Source organism: Engraulis encrasicolus, chromosome 2 (assembly GCF_034702125.1).
Source record: "Engraulis encrasicolus isolate BLACKSEA-1 chromosome 2, IST_EnEncr_1.0, whole genome shotgun sequence".
NCBI lineage: Eukaryota > Metazoa > Chordata > Actinopteri > Clupeiformes > Engraulidae > Engraulis > Engraulis encrasicolus.
In genome coordinates this window covers 50,087,518-50,114,795 of record NC_085858.1, presented here as the reverse complement: position 1 = coordinate 50,114,795, position 27,278 = coordinate 50,087,518, and the positions used below count along the sequence as shown (strand labels likewise).

Genomic DNA, 27,278 nt, shown 5'->3' with positions numbered 1-27,278 from the left:
TATTTTGATGTGCGAGACATGATTTCAGCAGCTCAACTGATAGGCGTGTTCTTCGACTTGTTTACCATCTTATTATGCTTAATATGTGGTATATCCTGACTGCAAGAAAACAATTCTGTCACCTGTTTACTCTTATGATGGAACATAGTAGAGATTGAAATTTGCCATCATTATGGGGCAATATCTAAAGGCTGTGCTCCACAATATAATGCCTTGGTAGCTATGTATGCTGTTTAAAGTCTGAATATATAATTCAGCCCTCATTTTAATGCTCTACATGAGTAAGAAGACCATAACCAAGGCATCTATGCACCCCTTTACCATCATATATGCTGTCTTTCAGACTGACCACTAAATCAAGCTGAAGTATTCATTTTCTTCATAACCTGGAGGGTGCATGACTCCATGATTTTAAAAAAGAATGAAATATTTTCCATTCTGTAATCAGGACAGTTTCATGTGTCTCCTATGTCCATCTAGATCAGGGGTCAGGAACCTTTTTGGTGGAGAGAGCCATAAGCGCCAAATTTAAAAAAAAATGTTTTCATGAGAGCCATACCATACACTGAATACATTGAAAAGCATGTATTTCAATTAAGCCCAACAATTTTAGAGTGTACTGTCAAGTTATTACTTTTATTGATAACAGGTAAGTATAGGGTTGCCAACTGTCAACTTCATTATGGCGAGGGTCTGGGAGTCCTCCCCCAGAAACGTTTCAACTCAATATGGAACCCGTACTTTTATTTATAAATAAAGGACTATTCCGTATTTCAAGGGACGGTTGTAAACCCTAGGTGAGTAAGAGCCATATACTGTTCCCAAAAGAGCCACATGTGGCTCTAGAGCCATAGGTCCCTGACCCCTGATCTAGAATGAGCTTTGCCACTTGCAACACTGTTTAATGTCTGCATCATGTGCCTTAATCAAGTGTTGTGTTTATGGTCATTTTTTCAACAGCTGTCATTGTTGGAGTGTCATAGTTTGCTTATTGCCGATGGGTTTGTCATGATCTCATAACTCGTGCAATTATTTCACAGAACTCTACATTATAGAAATAAGCCTTATATGCCTGAAATTTTGATAATTCAGTCTTTCTGTGTAATAGATCAGTAATTAGTCCCTCAAAATCTTCGCTACTGAGTGCCACAGCCTCTCTGTGATGGTATTTTATTTGTGCATTCATGTTGGCAGTTAATATAGTTCCTTTCAAAATATTCTTCCTTGTGTTATCTTTAGAATTATCCAACTATTAAAACATTTTTTGGTCCTATCCCAACTTTGAGATTTGTTGCATGGGTCGAATTTTAAATGACCACATATTTCCCTCAAAACAATGCTTTTGCCTCATTTTAACTGTTCCTACGTTGACCTTGTGCCATTGCGCATCTTATGCATAGATTGAATGTTTTGAAAATGCCAGCATTTTGATTTTATTCACAAAATACCAAGTGTCCCAACTTTTTTGCAATCCGCTTGTACCTGTTGAATGCTAAATACAAATCACTTGACTCAGCGCTTATTGTATCGCACTTTGTTGTTTGCAATGCAATTTCCAATTGGAAACTACCAAAGTTGCTAACTGGCTAACAACTACGCTTTCAAGAAATGCACCCCTGAGTTGAACATAGAAAAACACATCAACTAACACACAAACACCCGAGGACCCGCATCTGACCTGTCTGTGAGTTGGAGAGCGACAGGCAGTCGAGGGAGTCCAGGGCGGAGGGGAAGGGGTCCAGACCCATGGAGTAGTGGTTGGGCTTGTGGTAAGGCGGGGGCAGGGTGATGGTGCAGGGGAGGGAGCCCAGCGGAGCCAGGAAGGGGTGGGGGAAGTTGGGTGGGGGCATGAAGAGCGGGCTGGGCAGCGTGCCGACCGGCGGCATGCGGTTGGGAAGAGGAAGGGGGCCGTCCATCGTAGGGATAGCCTACAGCAGAGGGAGAGACAGAAGAGACAACCACGTTAACTGATAACAGTACACCGAAGTAGCAGTGTTCACTTTTTCTAATCTTTATGAATCAGTTTATCACTACGCACTGAGTAAAGCAGCAATTAACAGGAATCAAATAGTCATCCTCTGCTAAATAATAGTTTACCTTAGATGCATCACTACAGTACATCACATAATATATGCATGCAATAGACGTGCTTAAGAATGGTCAGAAGAATGTTGTAATTGTCAATTGTACTGTATTATAGAAGACTGGAAAGGGGGAAATAATTCAGTAACACATACTGTAAATATTGAACAGTTGTCCGCTACCTCTAAGGACGGCTAACCATCTCCTCACCTCTGATGACTGCCAAAAGTCAGACTAATCATCTCCTCAGCTCGCTAATAGTCAGGCTGACTGTCCCCTACCTGATTCAGGTCAGGCTCTAGTCTAGGTCTCTATGGGCATGTAAACCCAAATGTGGGGGGCTTAAAGCACTGCGCCATAGCGCTCCCCAGATAACCATCTCCACACCTCAGAGGAGTGCTAATCCTAATGCTAATTGCTGTGATTGTGAAAGTGTGAGAGTGTGAGAGTGTGAGAGAGTGAGAGAGTGAGAGAGTGAGAGTGACCGAGAGTGATGGAGTGATAGATAGTGTGTGAGAGTGTGAGTGTGTGGGTTAATGTGAAATGATGCCAGGTTAATTGCTGTACACAAATGTGTGCTATACGTTTACTGCCATGAGCTATAATGTGTATCTTGTAGTTGTGTATTTTATGCAAGACGTCAGACACCTTAATTTCCCTCGTGATTAATACAAGTACTCTACTTATAATCGTCAGGCTAACCATGGCCTTACCTCAGAGGACTGCTCGTGGGTGACGTTGTCCAGGAGGTCATCCAGGTCGTCCCCAATGATCTTGGAATCAAAGTCCAGGTGTGGCTCAGGTACCTGCACCTGGAACACCTCATGGGATCTGTTGCCGTTCACCAGCACCGGCTTGCTCAGCGGGCTGGGCTCGTGGCCAATGGGCTCCGGGAGGGAGACCTGGGGGGGCACCTGGGGCAGGGGGCTGATGGCGGGCAGGGGGCTGATGGAGGAGATGGGGGGTAGGACAGTCAGCTGTGGTGGAGGGGGCTGGGGTTTTTCGGGTTCGATGGGTTTTTCGAAGGCTACGAGGCTGGCTGGGGGAGTGCTCAGGGATGGCACTGTACTTGGCATGGAGGAGGTTGGCAGCTCGACAGACAGCTGAGGGGGGCAGGGCACTTGGACAGCTGGCTCTGTGGAGGCCGGGGACACATCTGGGGCAGGGAGAGAGGGCGAAAAAAGGGACACATTAGAAATCAATGTGAACATACCCATGTCAGGTGTGAACCCACAAAAAAACGAATCTGGTTTCAGACCGACAAATTGTCCACCATAGCATTGTATAGTCACAAAATGCACCTTAAAAACATGCACAAGGTCAACACGTCACTGAAAGTAGTTACTATGGTCGTCCCACTGGTCAGTAGAATAGCCGTTTTGCAGAAAACTAGCGAAATATACAGATCTTCTCCACACTCGCTTGGTAGCAGTTATAGACCATGAAGGACAGCAAATTATGCAACTACTCCTACCTGTTTCAATATTGTCCACTGATGCAGAATCAGAAAACTGAAAAAAAGAAAAGTACAGTTTTAACAAATTGTAACAAGTTTTTTTTAATAACATTTCTAACAGACTAGCTCAAAGCGCATGCAGACTTATTACTGAATCAAAGCGGCATACGCACTGGCCATCTCACCTTGTCATTTGAAGCACTTGATACACTTGAACCGGGTAAAATATTTAAGGCAGGCTGTTCGAAGCATAATCAGATCCATTTGCGAGGAAAAAAAAAGAATTTGTTTCATGGTCACTGATCAGGCATAACAAGATAACACACAATTCTCAGGGCATGCCATTAGATGTTGCTAAAAATGTTCAGCCTGACTACAGATATAAACTGAGGGTGACCCGTCAATCAAGTGTGCACACACACAGGTAACCGCCCACACATCTGTCTCGAATTTTCCCCAGGAGGCAAGGAAGCCTCTTCATCAAGAGATGAAAAATAAAATCTGCAGTGTGTGGTAACATGTATTACATAATATGCATTATGTTCAATTCAGCTGCTACATATCACATCGTGATCTCTGAACATTCTGTATTTGCATTTCCTCACTCAGTCCTTCCCTCACTCAAGTCCTTTACTGGTGACTGGAGTAGATAATGACAATGCAAACATCATTTGGAAAGAGCAGAGGGAACTGCAATGGAAGCATAAGGGCCTGATATGCTCCACATACAACAGAGCTTCAGAAATTCTGTTTGTTTACATTCCATTGTTGTCTGTTACACAATGAATGGAGTATAAACTATGATTCTATAGTGTATTTTTGTCAATGTTACACAGTCCACATCTTACAATAAGAGGTAGGGCTACACGATTATGAAAAAAAAAAAGATAATCACAACAATTTGGATCAAAACTGAAATCACTTGCTCAGCAACAATTAACAACTGAATTCTGTGCAGAATGTTATGTAAAATCATGAAATTACATTGAGTGATGAACAAAATAAAAACTGAACTGCAATAATCATGTTAAGCCAATAGCTTGATTTTGGCCAGACACACAAGCCTGTCAACATGTTCTGGCATCAAGGATGCCCCAAGGCAGGTCACTAGTGTATATTGCGCTTACTCCCTGTGCAATCATGTTTAAATCGTGATTTTCCCTCATGGCAAAAAAAACCCCACAATTTCAGATCAATTGTGCAGCCCTATTAAGAGGTAAAATTTGGACTCAAAGTTGCAGCAAACTTCATATACACAGTCCTTTATGGTCTAGACTCTATGATGAGCTGAGCTTCCAACAGCAACAATTCACTGTGCCATAGCCCTGTCCACTGGACAGGAAGGAGAACGTGACACCACTAGCCCAGAGGTGGAATGTGCTTTTCCTAGACCATCTGTCTACTCGTAAACACACCGCTCACAGATCAAAGCCGACCTACTCTTGGCTTGTTGACATATTGCTTAACCATTCAGACTAAGTATTTGGACATTTGGCTGTAGAGATAAAGGTTCCACTTCCAACATAAATACACAATACTTCCAAATATGCTTTGTCCAAGCAACACCTTACATTTGTTCATCAACTGGTGTTGCAATAAACCAAAAGCGATTAGGGGAGTTCAATAATGTGTGCAAGTGTTCAAACAATTTCAAACAACAGTACAAGACCAAGTCTTACCTTGCTTCGAATGTAGGCTTTTCGAATTTTTAATCCTAATATCTGTGCAAGTTCATGCGTGAGCTGAATGACTTTGGAATCCTAGGAGTGAAAATAGGAAGTAAAATGCATCAGTTAAAAAAAAAAAAAAACATTTGCATACTAAATGTGAGTGTTGTTAAATTACATTATAAATAACTTCATCAACATTTACTTTATTGACTTACAAAATGTATAGACACAATACAGAATTTAAAGACACAAGGCATGCTGCATGAGACAATTATTGAGAGGTAGTACAGGAAGATGAGTCAAATGACTAATTGTGAGAAACTGGCTTTTGAGGTCAGAAATGTCTAAGCTCTTCAGATAAAGGGCCCAGCTGATTCAGACTGCAAAAACCATCTAGACTAACATGGCCTGGATGAATGAGAATCTTTAAAGACACAATGCCTCTGCCCAGCACCTTTTTAAGGCGACCACCCTGACAACAAACACCTACCACCTCGACTAGGTATCCTGGAAAAGATTTTGTGTGATGGATCATGTTATTTCTGAAGTTACTTCATCAGAAAATGTGTACTTTTAGGGTTTTCATATAATATTCCATATGAAACTGCACAAAATAGACAATCGTCATGTGTATCTGAAGCCAGTTAACACCCCACCCCACCACCTTGACTTACGAAAGTTGTGCAGGAAACACCGACGTGACCTACACCACAACCGAACATGACCTACATGAATGCGAATCTTCAGAGACTGATATAGACATCGACTCCAACATGCACCGCATCTCTCTCTCGCTCACCTGGGGCACTGCTAGTGAGCATTTGGCGACGGCATCATAGGCCTCTGTGTGGCGGCCCATCTCCTTCAAAGATCTCGCCTTGCGATACAGTGCCCGGTAATTGCTCTCATTTAGTTCAAGACATTTTTCACAGTCTTCAAGAGCTTGATCGTACAAACCCTGTGCAGAGGAGATCAAAAGCAAAAATACCAGTCAATAACAGCAAACAGTCATCAAAGCAATAATAACAACTGGCAGACATACAAATGGCAGACATACAAATGGCAGACATACAGTAACAATAAACAAGTCTGACAGGCGGTCAAAGATGCGTCCACTTGTTGCTCATTGACGTAAATTAATGAATACAATTCAATGTAACGCGAAAAATGACGGCGAAGATCGTGTTTTGTCCGATTTAAAGAATGTGTTTCAGGTGGAAAGACCGACGGACGGACATACCCTCTTATGGATATGCTAGGACGCATCTAAAAAGCGGTATGAACAACAGCGCTTTTTGAATCAGTTGATGTGTTTGCTCTTTTGGCATAGTTTCCTTCCAGTTTAAATTGGAAAGGAACCCAGCCTTAGCTGGTACGCAGCTGATACACTTTTCTGAAAAGCCAGCAAATACAATGCACTCCAAAATTAACTTATCTACCGTCAACAACATAGTAACATTGCAACATTTTGCAAATCTTTGTAAAGGCAAAACAATTTCTTACTGCAATGTTATGCCCCAGACACATTCACATCTCCGCGAAAAAAAATTATATGAATTTGCAGGGTCAAAATAAGTAAAAACTTTTAAACCAACTCCATTTTGATCAAGCAAATCGATTTGAATTCATTATCAAATCCCCTTCTGATGTAGGGAACAGGCTAGACTTTTGTATTGAAATGACTGCAATCATCCACAGCGGCATGAGCAAAGCAACAGGTGCCATTCACTCACCATATTTAAGTAGGCAGCGGCGCGGTTAGCGCACATCTTTTCCCTTGTTGCTGAAGATATGACGATATCCTCTGACTCGGCGTACTCTGCTATGTTTAAGGCCTCTGTGTATAGTTCCACTGCTCGTGCCCACTCGCCCTCGCTGAACACGTCATTTCCCTCGCCAAACAGGTTCTTCACCAGACGACGGATAAAGACCTGCAAAAAAAAAAAAAAAAAACACCCAGTAAGCGACAACACGGTCATGAGGGCACATATACTTGTAGGGTGAAACAGGAAGTCATGTCTCATCAAGGATGTGCTTCGATAAGCTGCATGACCCGTTTCTTCATGAGCTGCAAAGATGAATGAATGTAGTGATGTGCTGTGTTGTAATCACACTGCTTAATCCGACCCACACAACAGCAAGTCACTTACACATTACTCAATACAGTTTTACCAAACATGACATGCATTAAAGAAAACAAAGACCACAAATTGAGGCTAGAGATATGCAGAAAACAGAGTAAGTACTGTATGAGCTTAACAAAAGTACAGTCTACCAAGTGTACCACTTTCCGCAGTTTAACGTTGCCAGGTCTATCACTTCTTGGGGGAAAACAAAAAACAAAAATAAAAGACAGTCATACCTCATATTCATCTTGTGTTCCTGGGTAAGGTAATGTGGATCTGCAAAGAATCAAACAAACAAAATATAGTAACCATCAACTTAACACAACTACAGTTGAGTCCAAAGAGAAGAATAAATCATAAGCCCAGGAAGCAGGGAGGGAGGGGGAGGGAGAGAGAGAGAGAGAGAGAGAGAGAGAGAGAGAGAGAGAGAGAGAGAGAGAGAGAGAGAGAGAGAGAGAGAGAGAGAGAGAGAGAAAAAAAATAGTGTCAAGTCATTCGTCATGGAGGCACATAAACAAAATAGCCTCAAGTTACAACACGAGTATAATTCCGCCCAAAGGAAAATTACATGGAGCATATAATCAAATAATCCCAGGAGACCAGTGAGAGTGGAAGGTGTTGTCAAGTCATTTGTCATAGAGGAAAATAATTAGATGTCCGTGTGGACGCAAGCATATGCTTCAGCTCCCAGCGGGTCCACTGACAGGAGCTGCTCTGGGATGACGCGAGGGCAATAGAAGTCTCCCACAGGGCCAAAAGGTGGTAGCCATTACTAAGCTCTTAAGTGAAGTCATATCCTCCATATTCACAGGACCACAGGATGTAGTTTTTCACATTATTACCATGTGATCCAATGGCGATATTGAGATGATATTTTGATATCAATATTTTTACAGGAATCATCTACATTTAGTTCCTAAAACAGCATACCGGTATATCTAACTCAACGCATATAATGAAGATATGTACTCGCTACCGTCCTATCTCTATTGGACACTTGTTCTGCATGGCACATAACGTGAAATACCTAGGAAGTGCAACACTGTTACCCACCGCCTTCTACCATAATTACTACTACTAATAATAATTATTAATCTAATGAAATATGTTGGACTATAGCTTTTGTACGGTGGTCTGCGTTCAAAATGTATAAACCTCTCCAATGAACCTTTGAGCATTTTCTGTATCTCATGTACGGTAAAGCACTTAAGGATACCTGTGCTGCTCTTTTAATCAAACATGCCCTGAGATGTAGTAAGAACTTCAAAAGTGGGCCAACTGCTGCTCACAATACACTGACGTGAGGTCGCTGGCAGAATCTGTCGACTCACTTATTCCCCTTCCTCCTCATAACAAGAACTTTACCCAGTAACCCCCCAGTGAACCCCCGACCCCTCAGCGCCCCCTTCTCACTGTATGAACTGCAGCCCCTTCTGGATGTCCTGCCATCGACTGCTTCGGTCCTGACAGAACTGAGACATGTTTCCATGTGCCTCAGGAACAATGTGGGTTCACCTAGAAGGAGAAGACAGAAAAAAGACAGAGAGAGAGAGACACCAATTGAAAAGCTGGTGACTGGTTTGTTAGTTTATGCCCCAAGCCCATCTCCACAGCAAACCATTATTATTAATAAGCACCCAAAGATAATCACGAATGTGCTTATTGTTCAGAGAACTTAGTCAACAACTGAAAGGAACGAAGCCTAGTAACAAAGAAACCATGATGAATTATTACTAACAAGTTACAGGCACGTTGTGCAATCATCTAACAGTAAACACCAGTTGATTTAAAGGCCGACTGTATGGATATTTCACCCACGAACACAGACGTAGTTCTACAAACCTTGCTCGCACACAACTAGCTCTAGTTCTGGTCACATCAACGCAGTTATCTAGAACTATCTGCCTGACGACTGAATGGAATAAAATCACGAGTGAATCACTTCCTGTTTAGTGGATTATGCTAACAGTTTGACAACAGCAGGACTTTCAAACTTTACCTAACCTACCAACCTACACAGATCAAACAAGGAAGCATGCGTCCTCTGAAGGCAATACTGTGCTTAAACTGACTGCCTGCAACTTTAAGTATTAAACACACAATATTAAGTCACCACACGCCACTCAGAAAGATCAACGTTCAAAGCATATAAAGCTAGGTCGACGGTACCAAATGTTGTGCCAAGTTGACATTTTGGCGTGCATGCCACCGACTTTGTTGAAGTGGGTGGCATGGAATGCAGCTGAAGGAAACATATGGAGAACGTGCATGCTTAAAAGCAAACTAATGTAACATATTTATGGCTGACTAGCAATAGATACATGGCTGCAGTTTAGTAGGAATCGTACAACTAAACCGTCTGACAGCCGTGAACATGGGTTAGCCAATATTTTGGAATTGAGAGGGCAGAAACGGCTAGCCAAATTCATTGTCTTAACGTTGCCCGTCTTGTAACATATATTTAACAAACAAGCTATCATATTTTCCATGGGTGACTATACCTGAGGAAACGGCAGCTGAACTGGTGAGACAGTACAAAGAATAAGGTTTTGTGGCGGTACAAGCTAAGGACAGTAGTAAGAGCGCCGAACAAAAGCTAAACACGCCAGACAGTTCACTGGCCATAAACGTACAATGCGGACAGCTAGCATGTGCTAACTAGCTATGTGGTTTTTGCCGCGCAAGATGTCTTTTGGCTTTCTGTGAACCCTCCCAAAACTACTCTAGAAAAAGATCGATCACAAACCTTCTAAATCATATCGAATACCCACCGTTATAAACTTTATGGTAACTCAGTTTCCTCTCAAATCCGGAAAAGTTAGCAACACATCAAAGACATTAGCTGGCTATTCCTTTCACTATTCAGGCAATGTGATCCAGACCATTTTCATGATTGTTTCGTAGCCCTTCTAACCAAGTCGTCGTGTCCGCATTTGTGAAACAGCTCCCCCTGCCGATCACCACCAAGTGCATCCACAACATGAAACTCGAGAATGCAAGTTGCATGCCAGATGCACTGGGATGAAGTTGCCTAGTTCAAAGTTGAACGCATGTTTGTTTACCCCCTCCCCTGCACATGCATGCATAAACGGATAAAATGTGTCATAGATAAGATTTAGGCATATTCCTCGTCCATTTTCAGAGTCTAAACATTTAATAGCAATTAATAGGCTACATTTTTAATAGGCGAAAACTAACATGTAGTAGGCCTATTACCTAGCGTGTGCAACTGCAGTTCTCACAAGTAGGCTAAATAAATAGGCTGTAGGTATATCGTCAAATTTGCAGCATGGAAATGGTTAAATAGGCTACCGATCATCCAAAGCATGCGCAGTCCTTTCCAGTGGCACAGTATTTAAATTGTATCGAGTGCATGCAGATTACAGCGGAGCGCTCAAGACAGAGGCTGCGATGGTTAGGAGATTACTTTGCAGCGCGTCTAAAAAAAGCTGTTGACTGCTGTACTTACCATTGCGTCAATACCTGAACGCACAATGGCAGCACTGAATTGGATACTTTTCTTACTCTTTGGTAAGTGTTGTTTCAACTTTATTCACTCTAAATTTTCCCAGTCAAAAGACATTGAAACATGTGGCTACTGTCTCAAATGAGCGGACTTTCTGAGATTAGATGTTGGACATAGCCTAATATGCAAGTTTGTATGTTGGGCGTCAATCTAATAACTGTCCGAATAATAAAACGCTGAATGAATCAAATGTAGGCCTATCCATTTATTTAGAATAGAATAGAATAGAATAGAATAGAATAGAATAGAATAGAACATAATAGAATAGGACAGAATAGATAGAATAGAATAGAATAGAATAGAATAGAATAGAATAGAATAGAATAGAATAGAACAGAACAGAACAGAATACAATCACTGTCAATTTACATAGGTAGTAAAAGCAACTCTTTCTCCAGTAGGGCCTACAGATATGCAGGAGAATAGGCTACATAGGTACAATGTACACTAAAATAATACCGGTATAATACAAAATGTTAAAAAGGGCAGATTATTATAGCACACACTATATTCAAACGAAAGAAAATATGTAGGCTACTATTATATGATGGTTACCTTGTCAATGGCATAATAACATTTTAAATAGGCCTATTAGGCAGCTGACTCAGTGGGTAGGCCTATATAATGGGAAAACGTTACTTTCATGGTCTATTGATTATTTTATTTTTTTCAACCTTCATTGAAATTGTCTGTCCATCAAGCCAGAAGTGAAGCTTTTTGAAGCTGGTTCATTAAAGGTGCACTGTGTAATATTTTTAGTTGTTCATTTCCAGAATTCACACTGTCCATTCAAATGCTACCTTTTCAACAAATACTTACCACCACCATTAAATTCAGAGTATTCATTATGACTGGGAAATTGCATTTTACATAGGCCTATATGAAAAAGGGGATCTTCTCTGTGGTCCGTCATTTTGAATTTCCAGAAATAAGCATTTTTAGCTGCAAAACTTACCGTCCTGTGATCATGTTAGTAAATATTGCATTATTTATTAATATTCATGAAATGGTCAAATTTGGCAATAGGCAGCGTTTCATTGAGCAGCATAGTTGCAATACCTACTCCGGCCACAAATCTTACACAGTGCACCTTTAAAGTTGTTAGTGACAATAAAGTGGTCCTTGTAGTAGTCCCTGCCATGGTGTTCAAGCCACCTCTTATTTTAAGAAAGATAGGCCTACCTCAGTTTCTAGATCTGTGTTGTAGACCTGGTGTTTCCTATAGGCTGATGACCTTCATGAACTGACTGAACAGTAAACAGCACAAACAGTGTATGCCCAATCTTGTAAGTCTATTTCCATGAAAGTGTCTGCTGCTAAGTTATAACGTGCAATGCAGTCATTCTCAAGCTGTGGGCCAGGGCCTACTGGTGGGCCACAAAGGTGTTCCAGCAAGTGGGCCCCGAAATTATACTTGTTACAGTGTTGCTGTTGACTATTCATTTGAGTGGTATTGTTTATTGGGCCAGAGGTGGGCCCCGAACATTTGTAAAAATTTCAAGTGGGCCTCCCAAGTTGGAAAATGTTGGGTACCCCTGATGTAATGTAATGTAATGTAAATGCAATGGTGCTGTGATGTGAATTTGCAGTGGGATTGGCCTTCGCCACACCACAGAGGTCCGCGAGGAGAAAGCGAGGGCTGCTGGATCTGGCTGGAGTCATCAAGTGCAGCACGGGCCGGTCCGCCCTCTCCTACATGATGTACGGCTGCTACTGTGGACTAGGGGGCCAGGGCTGGCCCAGGGACAGGGCAGACTGGTGAGGAGCACTTGTTGCAGATCTGTTTCAGTGTTATTTTTCCCCGTGCATGTGTTTTATTCATTTCTTTTTTTAATTTTTTTTTTTTTTTTTGGGGGGGGGTGCACCTGTGTGTTCCTTTTACTCTGTTTTGCTCTTTCCATCTTCGTTTTCCTGTTTTGTTTAGTTTTTGTACACAATCTGCCAATCACACCCAGCCCAAGAGGTTATGGATAATTTGCACAGTGCAGTAGATACAATGTATTAATTTCCCAAGAAAATGAAGGTGTCAGTCTGGTAGCATATTCATACATGATATGGTATAGGCCTGTATCGCACATCTCCACAAATACATTTCAGAATCATTTCAAAACATTTTAGGTGTCCCAGGGCAATTGGAGGAGAAAGGAGCAAGCCAACCCACAGTCTTGCCCAAAAAGTAGCAGGCCTTGAGATGAGATATCATTAACCAGACAGTTTATGGTTCACATTTCATTCTCTCTTCACATTTGAACTTCCTGTTGTCAGTGCCTCTGGTTGAGTGCAGTGAGTAATTGCGAGGTGTGATTTTCATGAGTCGTTAAGTCCCAGTGTGTGTTTTCCATGCAGGGCTTGCGGTTTTCAGTCTCTCTCTCTCTCTCTCTCTCTCTCTCTCTCTCTCTCTCTCTCTCTCTCTCTCTCTCTCTCTCTCTCTCTCTCTCTCTCTCTCTCTCTCTCTCTCTCTCTCTCTCTCTCTCTCTCTCTCTCTCTCTGTCTGTCTCTCTCTCTCTCCCCACGTCCCATTCATTTCTCAATGAGCTGCCTAAAAACAGATCCGATCCACCCAGTTCTCTACCACACACAAAATGGGGGGCCTCTCTCGTACCGTACGCTCGCCGCCCCTAATGACAGCCAGTGGAAGCCTCAAGCCCATCAAAATACAAGAAACACCATTCATTACTTCCTGAAATAATTGTGTGGACCCACCTCTAGAAGTGCAGACAAGAGTATTTTTGCCCTCTTTCCCTTTTGGTGGTTTGTTGTTCTTCCGCTTGCAAATGAAAAGCTCCAGTATTCATTCTGCATCCGTTTTGGGTAAAAGACCTCGATGCATACAGTATACATACTGTATGTAGGCAATACATGCATTGATATATTGTCATAACCCTCCCATTAACACCCTGACAGCTCAAAGCATGCATAAACACGTGTGCACGCAGGCACACACACACGCACGCACATGCACACACACACACACACACACACACACACACACACACACACGTGATGTACATAGCTATATAGGCCTGTTTGTAATGTTTGCTGTTGTTATTAAGTTAGGTGAAAAGTCTTCATCTGTGCAGTCGGACACCTGTACACACTGTGTATACACCTACCGAACCCAGACGTGCGTGCTGTGAGACACACATTCCGTTCTCTTTCCCTTTTCAATAGGTGCTGTCATAAACACGACTGCTGCTACGGTGATGTGGAGCGCGCAGGTTGCCAAACGCACACCGGGAACTACCGTTGGACATGTGAAGACAAGGAGGCCGACTGTGGTATGCCTATTTTGCCCTGCACACAGTGTGTTACACGCCAGAAACAGAATTAGGCTGAACTCACAAACCCCTGCACGGCACCCTCCCCTTGCCAAGCCTACCGTCTAAATTAGTGTTTCTCAACAGGGTCTCCATGGACCACCAGTTAGAAGGTGGGGCAGGGGGTCGGGGCACAAGTCCATTTTATTTCCTAACGCTAAGGGGGGCGTTGGCAGGCTTATGATGAGGTCAAGGGGCGGTTTGTTAAAAAAAGGTTGAGGTCTCTTTTTTTTCTTTAAAAGAGTGCAAGTGCACTTTTGTTTACATTTGAAAGGAAACATTCTTAGATCTAATTGTGACTGCACTGCAGGCTTCAAACAAACAAAAGTTTGTGTTTTGCCCGTGCCTAAATGCTATGTGTCAGCAGGCATGGCTGAAGGCATGCAACCAGAAGCCGTGGTTTGTGAGTACAGTGCGTTCATTATGAGTGATGGGAGGGGAACCCAACAGCCCAAATCCGACCCAACCCCACGGGGACTGGGGCCAGCCGGGGGAGTCTCCTCCTGCCCACACCTCTGGGTATTTTAGGCCTTGCCTCGGCTGTGGTCCAGACTGCACATCAGGGGCGTAGCAGCACATTTTGAGCCCTATGTAGAATCAGCTTCCATGGACCCCCACAGCCATATACATGTGTATCTTCATAAATCGGACTATGTGTGGGCCCCCTATATACAGTACATGGGGCCCTGGTGACTTTACCCCCCTGAACGACACCCCTGGTCTGCTCCACCAGAGAGCCTTTTGGATGCCTGCTCAGCAGTGTGTGCTTAGAACTAGGCCTAATGTTTTGCAACGCATCCAGCCATCTCATGTTTGTTCTAGCTCGGGATTTTCATACAGGAATATGTGGTCGCGATGAGAGGGATCATGTATGAAAGACAATAATCTTTCATCATCGTGGCAGACAGTGATGGTTTTGTTGCTGTCTAGCTTTTGATGCTTTATAATCCCCTAGTCTGACTTTCTTGCGTGTGTGTGTGTGTGTGTGTGTGTGTGTGTGTGTGTGTGTGTGTGTGTGTGTGTGTGTGTGTGTGTGTGTGTGTGTGTGTGTGTGTGTGTGTGTGTGTGTGTGTGTGTGTGTGTGTGTGTGTGTGTGTGTGTGTGAGTGTGTTTCATTTCAGAGTCCGAGAAGGACAAGTGTGAGAAGATGCTGTGTCGGTGTGACAAGGAGGTATCCAAGTGCCTGAGGAGATCGCCTTTCATTAAGAAGAACGCTGTCTGGCCAGACTTCCTCTGTGGTGATGTGCAGCCAACCTGCAATATCTACTGATCCTCCACCGGCGGGCTTTCTATTTGTTGCATAAAGTGACTGAGTGGCTGAATTCTCTCACTCACTACAGAGGTAGTGCACTAGGGAACAAAACAATGGAACTCACACCCTATGTAGTGTACCAGAGTCTTCATTTTGGACAAAGCATCAACCTTTGAGAAATGTCCTCAATTTTTTGTCAAGATCAACACGTTAAGTTAATACAAAAGTGGGTGAAAAGTCACAGACCTCCAAAAAGGGGAAATGTTTGATCATCATTTGCACGTTTCCAAAGCCATGGACATCTTTTTATTAGTCCAATTTCTTATAGCCAAAGTTCATCTTTTTCTACTCTTTACTGTTTTTATACATTTATTTTATTATTATTTGTTTATCTGAGACTGTCAAGTCAAATAGTGATGGCGACAAATAAATGATCTCACACATCTCTGAATGAAGCCTGTGTCTATTTGGATAGGCGAATTTGACAACACAGTGTAGTCACATAAGTTGAAATTAAAAAAATGCTGCTATCCTTAGCTTACGTTTTATGTCAGATACATCCCGTAGTATCGATGTGTTTGCAACAGGAGGTGTGTCGACCAGTGTCTAGACAGAAATAATATCTCTTTCATCCATTCAAATTACACACATAAAAACATAAACTAAAACATGACATAACAGGCACAACTGAATGCTGTGTTTTACTTAAAACCCACCTAAGTCTTCCAGACTTAAGTTTAGACCACTTTACTTAACTGCATCAGCGTATGGCTGGCTATATCAAGGATTTAGCGGTAAAGTGAGAAAGAGGGTTTATTTTAGGAGAATCCAGTGACAAGACCTCAGTGTTTCAAAATGGGCACTAAATTTAGGCCAGTAATGAATAGTGGATCAAGAGCGTCAGTATTGCTGGCCATGAAAGGAGAGGGTGGATGGATTCTTATCCGTGTTGTACAGACTAACAAAAGCACGAATGTGAATTTCTCTGCTCTATATCACCAGTGACACAGGTTTTTAATAGAGGAAATGTATGAGTAATGTCTCTGAGCAACCAACAGAGGGTGTTTGGACATATTCTCTCTGACTTTTGGAAACATCTATATAAGGAGAACTTGACGTGATCAGCATACAGATTGTGATCATTACATCACATTTTACTTAGCTGACGCTTTCATTTATTCAAAGCGACTTACAACTATTATTTTTCAGGGTATTGGTTACAGTCCCTGGAGCAATGTGGGGTTAGGTGCCTTGCTCAAGGGCACTTCAGCCATGGATGGAGGTGTAGGGAGAGGACAGGGGGAATTCGTATCAGCAACCCCTAGATTGAAAGACCAACTCTCTAACTACTAGGCCACGGCTGATCATCCAAGTCATGTTGTTGTCCCATGTATGATTACCGGTACTACAATAGTAGGACTATTTAGTGAATTAGAGAGCAGTGTATCATGAGCCTACATTTATTGATTGAAAGATCAGGATGGAGAAGGATTGGGGAGAGCTGTTTAACCTTTGAAAGTGCATCCCGGGTCTATAATTGTCCTCTGCATGTGTGCATTTAAGTAGAATCAGAGGCAGTTTCCTTCAAATTCTTCACAGGAACAATTCCAAGGCAACTTAGGTGCTGTTTCCACATAGCTGGATACTTTTATATGTGGATATTTTTTTCTCCTGCTTGTATTGGTTTTGCATTGGTTTTGGCCTTCCGTTTCCACGTAGCAGATATTTAAAAATCCAGGTGCAGGAGAAAAAAATAGCAGGAGAAAAAAATATCCTGTTTAGGGGTCTGAAACGCATTTGTTACAATGGAGGATTTTTTTTTTATCCACATGTTGCGTTTACACCTAGCAGGAGAAAAAAATACCCTGCTAAAAAAATATCCTGCTACGTGGAAACGGCAACTCAGTTCTGGTAGAATTTTTTTTCGCTTGAATCGCATGTGGATGTGGCTCATATCTAATTATAGTAACTCGGAAATAAGAATAATGGACTCAAATGTTAGTTCAAAGACTGCAGAGTACCAGAGCTCTTTGGAATGTTTGTTCTACTAACTCAGTTTAAGGTCATGTTGTTTTTCTTCATTTGAGACTGATTCCACATGTGTTCAAGATGCAGTGCCGACATCCTATACAGTTACAATTAGAATCATGACCATGTTGGATTATTACAGCCTCAAAAGTGAGGGAAAGTTCACACACAGAAAAAGACACTAAGGTCAAGCACAAGGGTTTTTTTGTTTTTTTGAGCAGACCAGAGCAAGCGTTTTAGGGTTTTCCTTCATCAGTGCTCTGTCGGTTATTACATTCTCAAAGAAAACCATGACCAAACTGATGTTATTTCAGGGATTTTGGAAGAGTGAGTTGAACTTCCTGCTGTTGCCTATAAAAAAGAGAACAAAAAGTCAGAAGGCAGATAGAGAGAGAGAGAGAGAGAGAGAGAGAGAGAGAGAGAGAGAGAGAGAGAGAGAGAGAGAGAGAGAGAGAGAGAGAGAGAGAGAGACGCATCCCAGGAAAAAAGCCCCTCCCTCCCTCTCCTGGTTGCTGCTGCTGTTTGTTGTGCGCGTGACGCTCTTCCTGCACGTCATTCCCAGCATGGCTGTGCAGTGAGATCATCACTGAGTGTGTCACATGGGAAGCAGAGAGAGCCACCTTCAGCCCTCCTCCTCCTCCTCCTCCTCCTCCTCTTCCTCCTCCTCCTCAGAACAGACACTGGTCCTCCAGCACCCAGGAACTGCAGCTAACAGCTGTCTTACTCACACTGAACCAACAGGTGGTGTCCTGCACCAACGTTTGAGAAGGACGGCCTCTGAGAGGCACCCTGAGACAGGGATGGACCAACTGTGGTGAATGACAGACATGATTTTTTTTGGTCTTTTTGACTTAATTTATGATAGGACAGTGACGGTGGTGACAGAGAGAGGGACAGGGAAGGGCCAGCAAAGGAACAGAACCCGTGTCAGCCGAATGGTAGACGAGTGCCCTACCGTTTGACCACGGCAGGGCCTGGACTCAGTTTTTAACCCCTTCTGACCCCTCTGATACGCTGACATGACTTTGGAACACACAGACCTGCACATGTTTGCTTGGTTGGTGAATTGATGTATGATGCGATGATGATGATTTGGATTTTCCACTTAGCTTGCAGAACACGTGAGCCCCGATGAACTTCTAAAACTTGCCCCTAAATCCCACCTCAACCGCCCTCCACGAACCCTGCATGCAAATAACCACAATGACAGTGCAACTGCCACGGTCACGAGGCGTCGTTGACCTTATGAGTGAACCAATGTGGAGAGCACAGGTCAGGTGGAGCTGCAGCACGTCCCTCTTCTCAGGCCGCAAACCGCAGGTGACGTCACCGACCACTGCCATCGAATCGCTGACAGAAGTGGGCGAGCGTCCGTCCGACCTGTGTGTGGCCCCCCCAGCGCGTCCCCTCTCTCACATGGGGCTCTCATGTGCCACCAGCAGAGATAGCAAGAACAGCAGGCAGCGCCACAGTATACCCCCTCCCCGAGGGAGACAGAGATATACAGCACACTGAGGCAGAGAGGCACGAGAGAGGTGAAGAGGGAAGCAGGGATGAGGAAAGATGGAGGGAGCAGAGTCAGAAAGAGACAGCTAAAAGAGATAAACAGTGAGAGAGAGATAAGAGGAGATATAGCCTACTATTGGAGAGAAAGGGAGAAATTAAGACAAAGAGAATACCAGGACGAGAGAGAGAGAGAGAGAGAGAGAGAGAGAGAGAGAGAGAGAGAGAGAGAGAGAGAGAGGGAGAGATAGGGGAATGATGAGGGGAAGAGGAAGAAAGCAAGACACAAGAGACAGAGGATAGAGGAGCCAGGCTCAGGAGTCCTGAGCTCTGCGCTGGGGACACGGGTATTTGGGGCATGCCCGACGAAACACTCGGCCGATTGTGTGCGGGCCGTCACAGGCTAATGAGTGAAGAAGTTATGAAAGTCATATGCCTGCCGCAGTCACATGGGGACCTGGGAGCACAGAGAGGGGGGCTGACGCTTCTCATTTTCTTGTTTGCCCGTTTACCTCCTTGGAGAGAGCCGTCTGTGTCTGTGTCTGTGCCGCAGCAGCAACTGCTGTGCTGTCTCTGCCTTTTCCCTCCAAATGCATGAGGCCTGTGTGTGTGTGTGTGTGTGTGTGTGTGTGTGTGTGTGTGTGTGTGTGTGTGTGTGTGTGTGTGTGTGTGAGAGAGAGAGAGAGAGAGAGAGAGAGAGAGAGAGAGAGGAGAGAGAGAGGAGAGAGAGAGAGAGAGAGAGAGAGAGAGAGAGAGAGAGAGAGAGAGAGAGAGAGAGAGAGAGAATGTGGATAGGACTGTCGATGCGCACATACTATATATGTACATACAATATAATGACAGTGCTAATTTAATCCCCTGTGGTTAGGCTACTCTGCCATATGTCTCTGGTTCTCTTGACCCACCGGGCATGATGAGTCTTGATCAGAGGTGTATTAAGTAGACCTAGACGTACTGTTATGGATGTAATTACAACACTAGTAGTATGATATTACGCAGTTGCAAATATGCAAATAGTTGTACGTGATTTTACTGGTGCTTTGCATATTATATGCAGCCAACAGGTTTTGAATTCTCATGATGAATGCAAAGAATCAACTAGGTGGATATACTGTGTTTTGAAAAAGACAACAGTGTCATGAACATCATAGCTTATCACTCAATTATATACTTTACAGAACAAACCCCATGTCACATCAACTATATTAAGTGCCTGATGACAGCAAAGTGTTTGTCAGCTTGGAGATTGAAAACCCATAAAATGATTAAATCAAGTAATAAAGAGTGTTAATGAGGTTGTGTTGGTGAGGAGAGTGGAGAAGAGGAGGAGAGGACAGAGGAGGAGCGGAGGACATGGGAAGAGGGGGAGAGGAGAAAAGTGCGAGATCAGGGGAGGATTGGATAGGGGGAAGAGAAGAGAGGAGAGCACAGAAGAGGACACAGCAGTAGTGGCGTAAAGGACAGGAGTGGATAGATCAGGGGAGGAGTGGAGGAGCGGAGAGCAGCGCTAGTTGGTGCGGCTGACTTTTTGTTCAGCCTGTGCTGTGTAATTTGCCTAATGGCTGGGTGTATAATTACTTTCAGGGCTCCTTATGTGCCATGCTCCCAACAGCTTTCACAAGTTGTGGTTTTTGGAAGAGAGGGTTTGTTGAGGAGGGTATTTAGAGATAGTTTATTGTGCTAAGCTAAAGGGTGCGGGGAAACCCTTCAGGTAAATATTTGGCATACTGTCTCCTTTCCTCTCCTCTCCTCCTGCAGTGACTAGGCAGGGTGCTTCGCTGTAATTTACAGTACACGATTCATGAAAGTTAAACAAACTTCAGACAAATGATTCAATTGTAAAAGATTTTATTTTAAAATGGCATTACAGGAAGATAGACATTGGATAAGAACACTTCAATACAATTCACTTCCTCTCTGTAAGTAGCTGTATCAAGTCAATGTACCATGCTTGTTTTGTAGAGTAGAGTAGAGTAGAGTATCGTTTATTGACCACAGGGGGAAATTAAGGTGTCAAGTAGCATACACATATACATAAATAAAGACATTGCTCACAAGACATTACACACATACTTAGACATAAAATAACCATATATAGCTCACTGTTACACACATACTTACACATAAAATAACCATATATAGCTCACTGTTACATACATTTGCCCAGGCATATCTCTCACACTCTCTCTCTCTCTCTCACACTCACAAACACACACACACATACACACACACCAAAAATAATAAAATAATAAAATAAAGTGTCCACAGTGTCGCATGTGCCTTAGCTGAGTGGCACACAGAAGCCAAGACAAGTGGCCAGTAAAGTGTCCCTTAGTACATACAAATACAGACCTACCATGTCAATACACAAAAAAATGAAAATAAATAAATAAATAAAAATAAATAAGTAGCACGGCCTCAGTTTCCAATCCAAGAAAACAAAGAGTCAGAGTTCAATTAGCCCCTTTGGGATCTGGAAACAGTGTTTTGTGCTCTGTGTTGCCACTTAGCGGATGGTGCCAGGAAAGAAGGGCGCCGTATTGCCAAGCCCTCCACCGCTTTGAGGAGAACCCGGTCTTTGTGGAAAAAGTGGTATTGCATCACCACACCTGTGGTCTCAAGACCCAAGCTGCAGCTCCACTAGAAACAAACCCTGCTGTCTAAGTAAGAACTAAGTGTGTGCCTGTGTGCCACTTTCCGAGCCATGGCCCATTGCGCATATCTCTAGTGCCACCATCCTTCTGGGGTTGACGTTTTAAAGCAAGACTTGAATAGGCTTTGGTAGGGGTGGGCGATATGGCCAAAAATGTATACCTCGGTATAATTTCAGTCACGGTATATATCACGGTAGGCCTATTGTACATTTGTTTAAAATTGAAGCGTTGCAAAATGACCAAAAAACCCACATTTTTTTAACCTTTGCATTTGATTTTTGGAAATGACACAATGTCCTTTCATATATGTGTGAATTCTTGCCATTACATTTTTATTTTTTTTAAACAAGCAAAAACTAGCCTATGCAAAATGCATTTTGCAATGCTACCCAATAGAACACTGTCAATTTCACCAAGTGTCGAAGGGGTTAAACTACGGTAGAGAGGGGGAAAAGGGAGGGGTGTCAAACTGAACACATTGAGAGTAAATAGAACTGAACGTGGATTGTATCAACTACATCTTTCATTGCACCTTTTTTCTATTTCTGGAGTTGTTTATGGTAATTTTGAAATGTGTGCTTGCATCTGTGATTATGCCAAGCATAATGGTTTAAGCTGTCATTGTTAAAGTTTAGAAAAACGAACTTTCACATGAGGCAGTTAGCAATGCATTGCAGAACTAATGCATTTGAATGGCAATGGCAGCTTTCACTGCACCAGCGGTTAGCGTGCTAACGTTAGCGAAATCGCTAATGCCACATTTTAAACAGTGAACAGTCATTTTAGTTACTAACACCCAGTCAGATATCATGAATGGTATTATCTCAACTGGAAACAGTAACATACAGCTGTTACGGCTGGCGCAATGTGTTAAATGTAAGGCAACCAATGTTAGCACAAATAAGCACATTTTGTCAGACACCAGCATAGACATGAATGACTTGGGCTGTTAGCTAGTTAGCTTGCATTTCGTGCCCAGTAAATTGTGGAGTCCAGAATCGAAATGTGTTGCCATCACATACCATTTCAAACAATAGTTCACTACACTAACCATACATTTTACACTTGAAGCTTATTCAAAGGGGATGATTGTGCTGTTTCTCTACAACCACATTGCTACAACTTGAGTTGAGCAGTCAGTCGGGTGGATGTTCAAAACGCTGTCTATACTGCCATCTGCAGGATGCAATGCGCTATATCACGGTAGAACGGTATGGCCAAAATCCATACCTTGATGGAAAAAATACCTTTTACGATAGTATACCGTCCATACCGCCCACCCCTAGGCTTTGGTCTTCAGTCACCACTGTGAGAGGGAACTGAAATGGTCACTTGGTTAAAACCAAAGACGACCTGCTCCAGCTTACTTAGTGTGGTTTCAAGGCAATGGAGGGGTGGAAAAAAGTGCTTTCAGCCAGTTAAAAGTTGACAAACCACCAAATTTGCAATCATTCTTCTAACCTGGAGCAGTCGCCCATCTCTTTGTAGTTTGAATGAGATTACAATTCTGCTTCTAACCTGTAGGTCAACTGAGGAGGAAAATCAAAGTGGCCTTTAAATAATAACAATAGCATGCACGTTACAGGCATTTGTGTTTAAGTGCACATTTATCACATGACATTTTCTGTTGGTGAGTCTCCTGTCTGTGCATATCTCGCAGCTGAACGTAAGTGGCGGCGGCGGGGAGAAGGGGACTTTCTGTCCATCAGTGGCATTTCAAGATGAGCGGGACCAGCACTGCTGCTACCAGCGTCTGCCCACCGGGGCCATGCCTTAAATGTCTCTCTTATTGCATTAGCCAGGGCACATTTATTCTACACGGCTCCAGCACTTCCTAGAAAAAAAAACACACACATTCTTATGTACTGGTCATGGGAGAGCACAAAGAGATGCCTAAAGCATGCAACAGGGATAGCTGCAACAGGGATGGTCGGTTAGCTTAATTGCATTCATATATATATATAGTGGCATTTCAGTGGTAATCAGATTAGGAAAGCGGAGTGATTAATGAACATGTTTAGTCATTGTAGACATGTGAAAATGCACACCATTCAGGAAGGGGGGGGGGTGAAGCCTGTCTCTTGTCTAATGCCATTCATGCTCGAACCAACCATGACTCCATTCAGCCCACATCCATGTGACGGGTGCTGCGTCAATTTATCACTGTTGGAAAGGGGAATCAATTGGCCACAGTCACGTGTGACGCATGCAGGGTTTTGTACGATTTCAAGCACTGATAAAAACGCATTACCCCCATACCACAGTTGAGAGGAGGAGTTGAGAAGTATCCTCCGAGCCTAATGTGTTAATGTGTGTATACTGTACTGTAGTTTCAGTCTGTGGCGGTAGTTATAATACTAAGGAATAAACATTGGTGTGACTTTTCTTGAGTGTCACGCATACATAATGTATCACAGTATATGGAATTAGTATTCAAAACTTTAAAATTACTATTCAAAACAAACAGCAATTATATACAGTATAATTATGACTAGTAGTACAAGTACTAGTACAACACCTATGATTAGGCAAGTTAAGCTTTACAACCAAGAAATGACTGTATCTCTTGAAATGAATATGTCCAGATTCTTATCAACACATGCTTCATAGAAAGCATTATCAAAACATTTGATACGTTCAGAAGGAAATGACGATGTCAAAATTAGAGAGCTTGGGAATATAGGCTACATATGTCTTGACTTGTAGGAGGTTGCAGAGTGACTTGCTTCTTGCGTGTGAAGCCATGCGTGCCCTCACTTGTCTTCTGGCAGGTACGTGACACTTGATCTAAAATTAACTGATTACTGTGCACTCAATAGCATGCCAAACTTTGTATAGGTTTTTGACAGCGCACAGTCTAGAGATCTGATAATTGATGTGGAGATATGGGTATGGACTTACAGTCTTAAGATACAAATGTACCCATTTAAAATCAATGTAGTTCTATTTGCCAAAGTGAGGAAACAAACAGTTCATCAGACCTATATAACGTTTGTATGACCTGTAATGGCACTTTGGTTCATACAGGCTTTTTCAGCCTTACCCTACCCTGCCCTGCCCTGCCCTGCCCTGCCTTAGCCTGCCCTTTGCCTCTCTCATTTTGTCCTGCACATCATATCCCTAAGCCCAATCCTTCCATGCAGGACACACAAATCCATTTGGCAGAGCTGGAACACAGAATGGGAGCCTTGAGAAATCGAAGCCATGTGCCGCGGCTTCCCTTCTCATTTCCTTCGATAAGAGCAGCAGCAGACGCAGCATCTCTGCATGCCCGAGAGAGAGAGAGAGAGAGAGAGAGAGAGAGAGAGAGAGAGAGAGAGAGAGAGATATCACAACCTTAAGGGACAGGCAATACCAAGACGGAACACAGCATAAAAAAACCCTTCAATCTGAGTAGAAAGCATGTAACATTTGCTGGACCTAAGAAGGTTCTTTTACGTTGCAGGAGAGGTAAAGGGGATTGTTTGGAGCAGTTTGGGGAAATACATGGAAATAAAGAGCTCTGCAATTCCAAAATGACAATCTGTGTTAATCAGAATTGTTAAAGAATATTAAAATATCACTTACAAATATTTACAGAAGTGCATACACAAAACAGCCTATATAATGATGCTTGCTGCACCAAACAAAATGGTTCATACTAAAGCGTTACAGAGGAGGGCATAAATGTAATGTTGATAATGTGTCAGCATAGTGTCCATCAAGGATACATCAGGGGTGGGGGGAGCTGCCTCATCGCATGCATTTTGGATCACAAGATGTTGACAAAGCAGAGAAGCAGTAAAAAAATAAATGATAAATTGAGTTGGGCACACGGTGTGTTTGTGCTTCGTTAGGCACTTTGCTATGAACTGACATCCTCCCCGACTAGTTTGGCTGTAGCTGAGGGGATCTCATGTGGCTCTGCTTAAGAGAAGAGAGGAGAAGAGAACTTGTGCACCTCTCTGACACGGTGAGAAGCTTTTCCACTCCTCTCTTCGCCATCTCCCCTCTCTTCTATTCCTGATGTCTGCATGCATCCCTCTCTTCCTGATGTCTGCATGCTTTCTTCCTCTCTCACTGACTCCCAGTGGCGGAACAATTGCACACAAGGCCCCAGGGCAAGGCACTGATAGGGCCCCCTATACAACTTGCCAAGCTCACAATAGGGCCCCCAGCACTAATACGGGAGGGCCCTGGGCCCAGGGGCAAGTGCCCTGCTCGCCCTCCCTATAGCTCCGCCCCTGCTGACTCCCTTGTTCACAGTCAATCCAACTACAAAGGGTGGTCATGCTATGCACTTCCAGCGAGCACAAGAGAGGGAAGAATGCTGACTAATGGTACAACTGGGGACCAACCCATTGAAAGACGACTGCAGGAACAGGCCATAAAAGTCAAGTCAAGTCTTCCAGAATGTTCCATGTCAGTTGGACGAGTCAGCATATTTTTCACTCTGTTTGATCCCTGCTGTTTGGAGAACACTGGTAGGCCAAGCCAAGAGTCGTGGACTGGGAGCTTAAACTTTAATCAAAGTATGTCACCACTTAGCAATGTGGTACTGACAGTTGTAACCTATTCAAAATGTCATTTACAACCATTTTGCTAGCGATGCAAATACAAGAACAGGAATGGCTGTCTGTCTTCCTCTCTCTTTACCCAAGCAAAGCTCAATGTGGTATTGATAATGTACTGTGTAATCCACATTCGTGCTTGAACAAAAAGGGCCTTAAAATAAAATGAAATAAATCTTTTTTTCCAGTTTGTTCTGGAAAGAGACTTCTGTTGCCTGACTGTTCCTGCCTTGCTTTGAAGTGATGCAGCTCCACAGTTTCTTTTTATATTTTAATCTGTGAGCAACACGAGCGCGGGGTTTGTGCAAACTCTGTTCTGAGAGCCATTAATGTGAAGCCCAGGAAGTTGAGGGATGCCAGTCCTCTTAATCACGGGGACTTTACTCCCCCTCCATGACATAGGGAACAGGCTACTCCAGCAGGCAGAACTAAGTCCTGGATTTTATTATTAAGCCATGTACATGTCCAAAGCAATTTTCAACAAAACCTCAACATTTAATTGTGACATACTACTGTTTCTCTGCAAATAATTCAGAAGACAGACAAGCGAAAACATAAGGAAATCCGTGAAAGAAATTTCTAGAACTACATGTAGGTCTCTCAACACAATGCATTTCAAAGTCTATATATCTTTCTGTCTGGATTATAATGAATGAATGAAATAATAAAAATCAGTGATAACCAGAAGTAAGTAACTTACATGTCAATTAACATGCATAACAGAATAGAGACCTCAAACGTTGATGCGTGCTGTATAGTCAGTCAAAGGGGGGGAAAAAAACTCGAAATGGCTGCGCTCTATATCCAACTCAAGCAGTTAATTGCGTTTTTCTAGAACAAGATCTTTAGCTGTCTTAATTACTTGCTAGAAATCATTAGTTTAATCACAAGTCTTAATTGACCTGGGGTCTGAAGTGAAACATTTAATCCTGCTGTGATCACCAAGATAGCAGTTCCAGTTTGGACTGGTGAGCCACTTGATATTCAATTCAACAACTGAAGTTAGCTTGCTAGGCATATTGAGCTGATATGAAACCATCAAAACAATAAATTCTACACACTTTCAAGAATATGAGGCGCACCACATGCATCTTAGACAGACTGTCATTTATGC

General features: G+C 42.9%; 2 protein-coding genes across 7 annotated transcripts in view; one reads left to right on the top strand and one right to left on the bottom strand.

Annotated features, from left to right (window-relative positions):
- The window catches only part of zc3h7a (zinc finger CCCH-type containing 7A), a 29,234-nt gene extending 18,975 nt beyond the window's left edge, over positions 1 to 10,259 (bottom strand). For 2 of the 6 annotated variants that reach the window (XM_063190289.1, XM_063190330.1), the window contains exons 1-10: positions 10,106 to 10,259; positions 8,748 to 8,849; positions 7,571 to 7,610; positions 6,942 to 7,139; positions 6,008 to 6,166; positions 5,218 to 5,298; positions 3,724 to 3,777; positions 3,557 to 3,593; positions 2,796 to 3,238; positions 1,679 to 1,928 (exon numbers count right to left, since the gene is read on the bottom strand). In XM_063190289.1, coding sequence (XP_063046359.1) covers positions 1,679 to 1,928; positions 2,796 to 3,238; positions 3,557 to 3,593; positions 3,724 to 3,777; positions 5,218 to 5,298; positions 6,008 to 6,166; positions 6,942 to 7,139; positions 7,571 to 7,610; positions 8,748 to 8,815 — 1,330 coding nt within the window. In that variant the 5' untranslated portion in view covers positions 8,816 to 8,849; positions 10,106 to 10,259. The other 4 variants (XM_063190315.1, XM_063190297.1, XM_063190306.1 and 1 more) reach the window with 4 other exon arrangements.
- Positions 10,260 to 10,738: 479 nt separating this feature from the next.
- On the top strand, positions 10,739 to 15,857 carry pla2g10 (phospholipase A2 group X). The gene is made up of 4 exons (XM_063216519.1): positions 10,739 to 10,865; positions 12,450 to 12,618; positions 14,032 to 14,138; positions 15,299 to 15,857. Exons 1-4 carry the CDS (start codon positions 10,829 to 10,831, stop codon positions 15,445 to 15,447), a joined length of 462 nt encoding a protein of 153 aa, XP_063072589.1. The 5' UTR covers positions 10,739 to 10,828; the 3' UTR covers positions 15,448 to 15,857.
- The last annotated feature ends 11,421 nt before the right edge of the window (positions 15,858 to 27,278 follow it).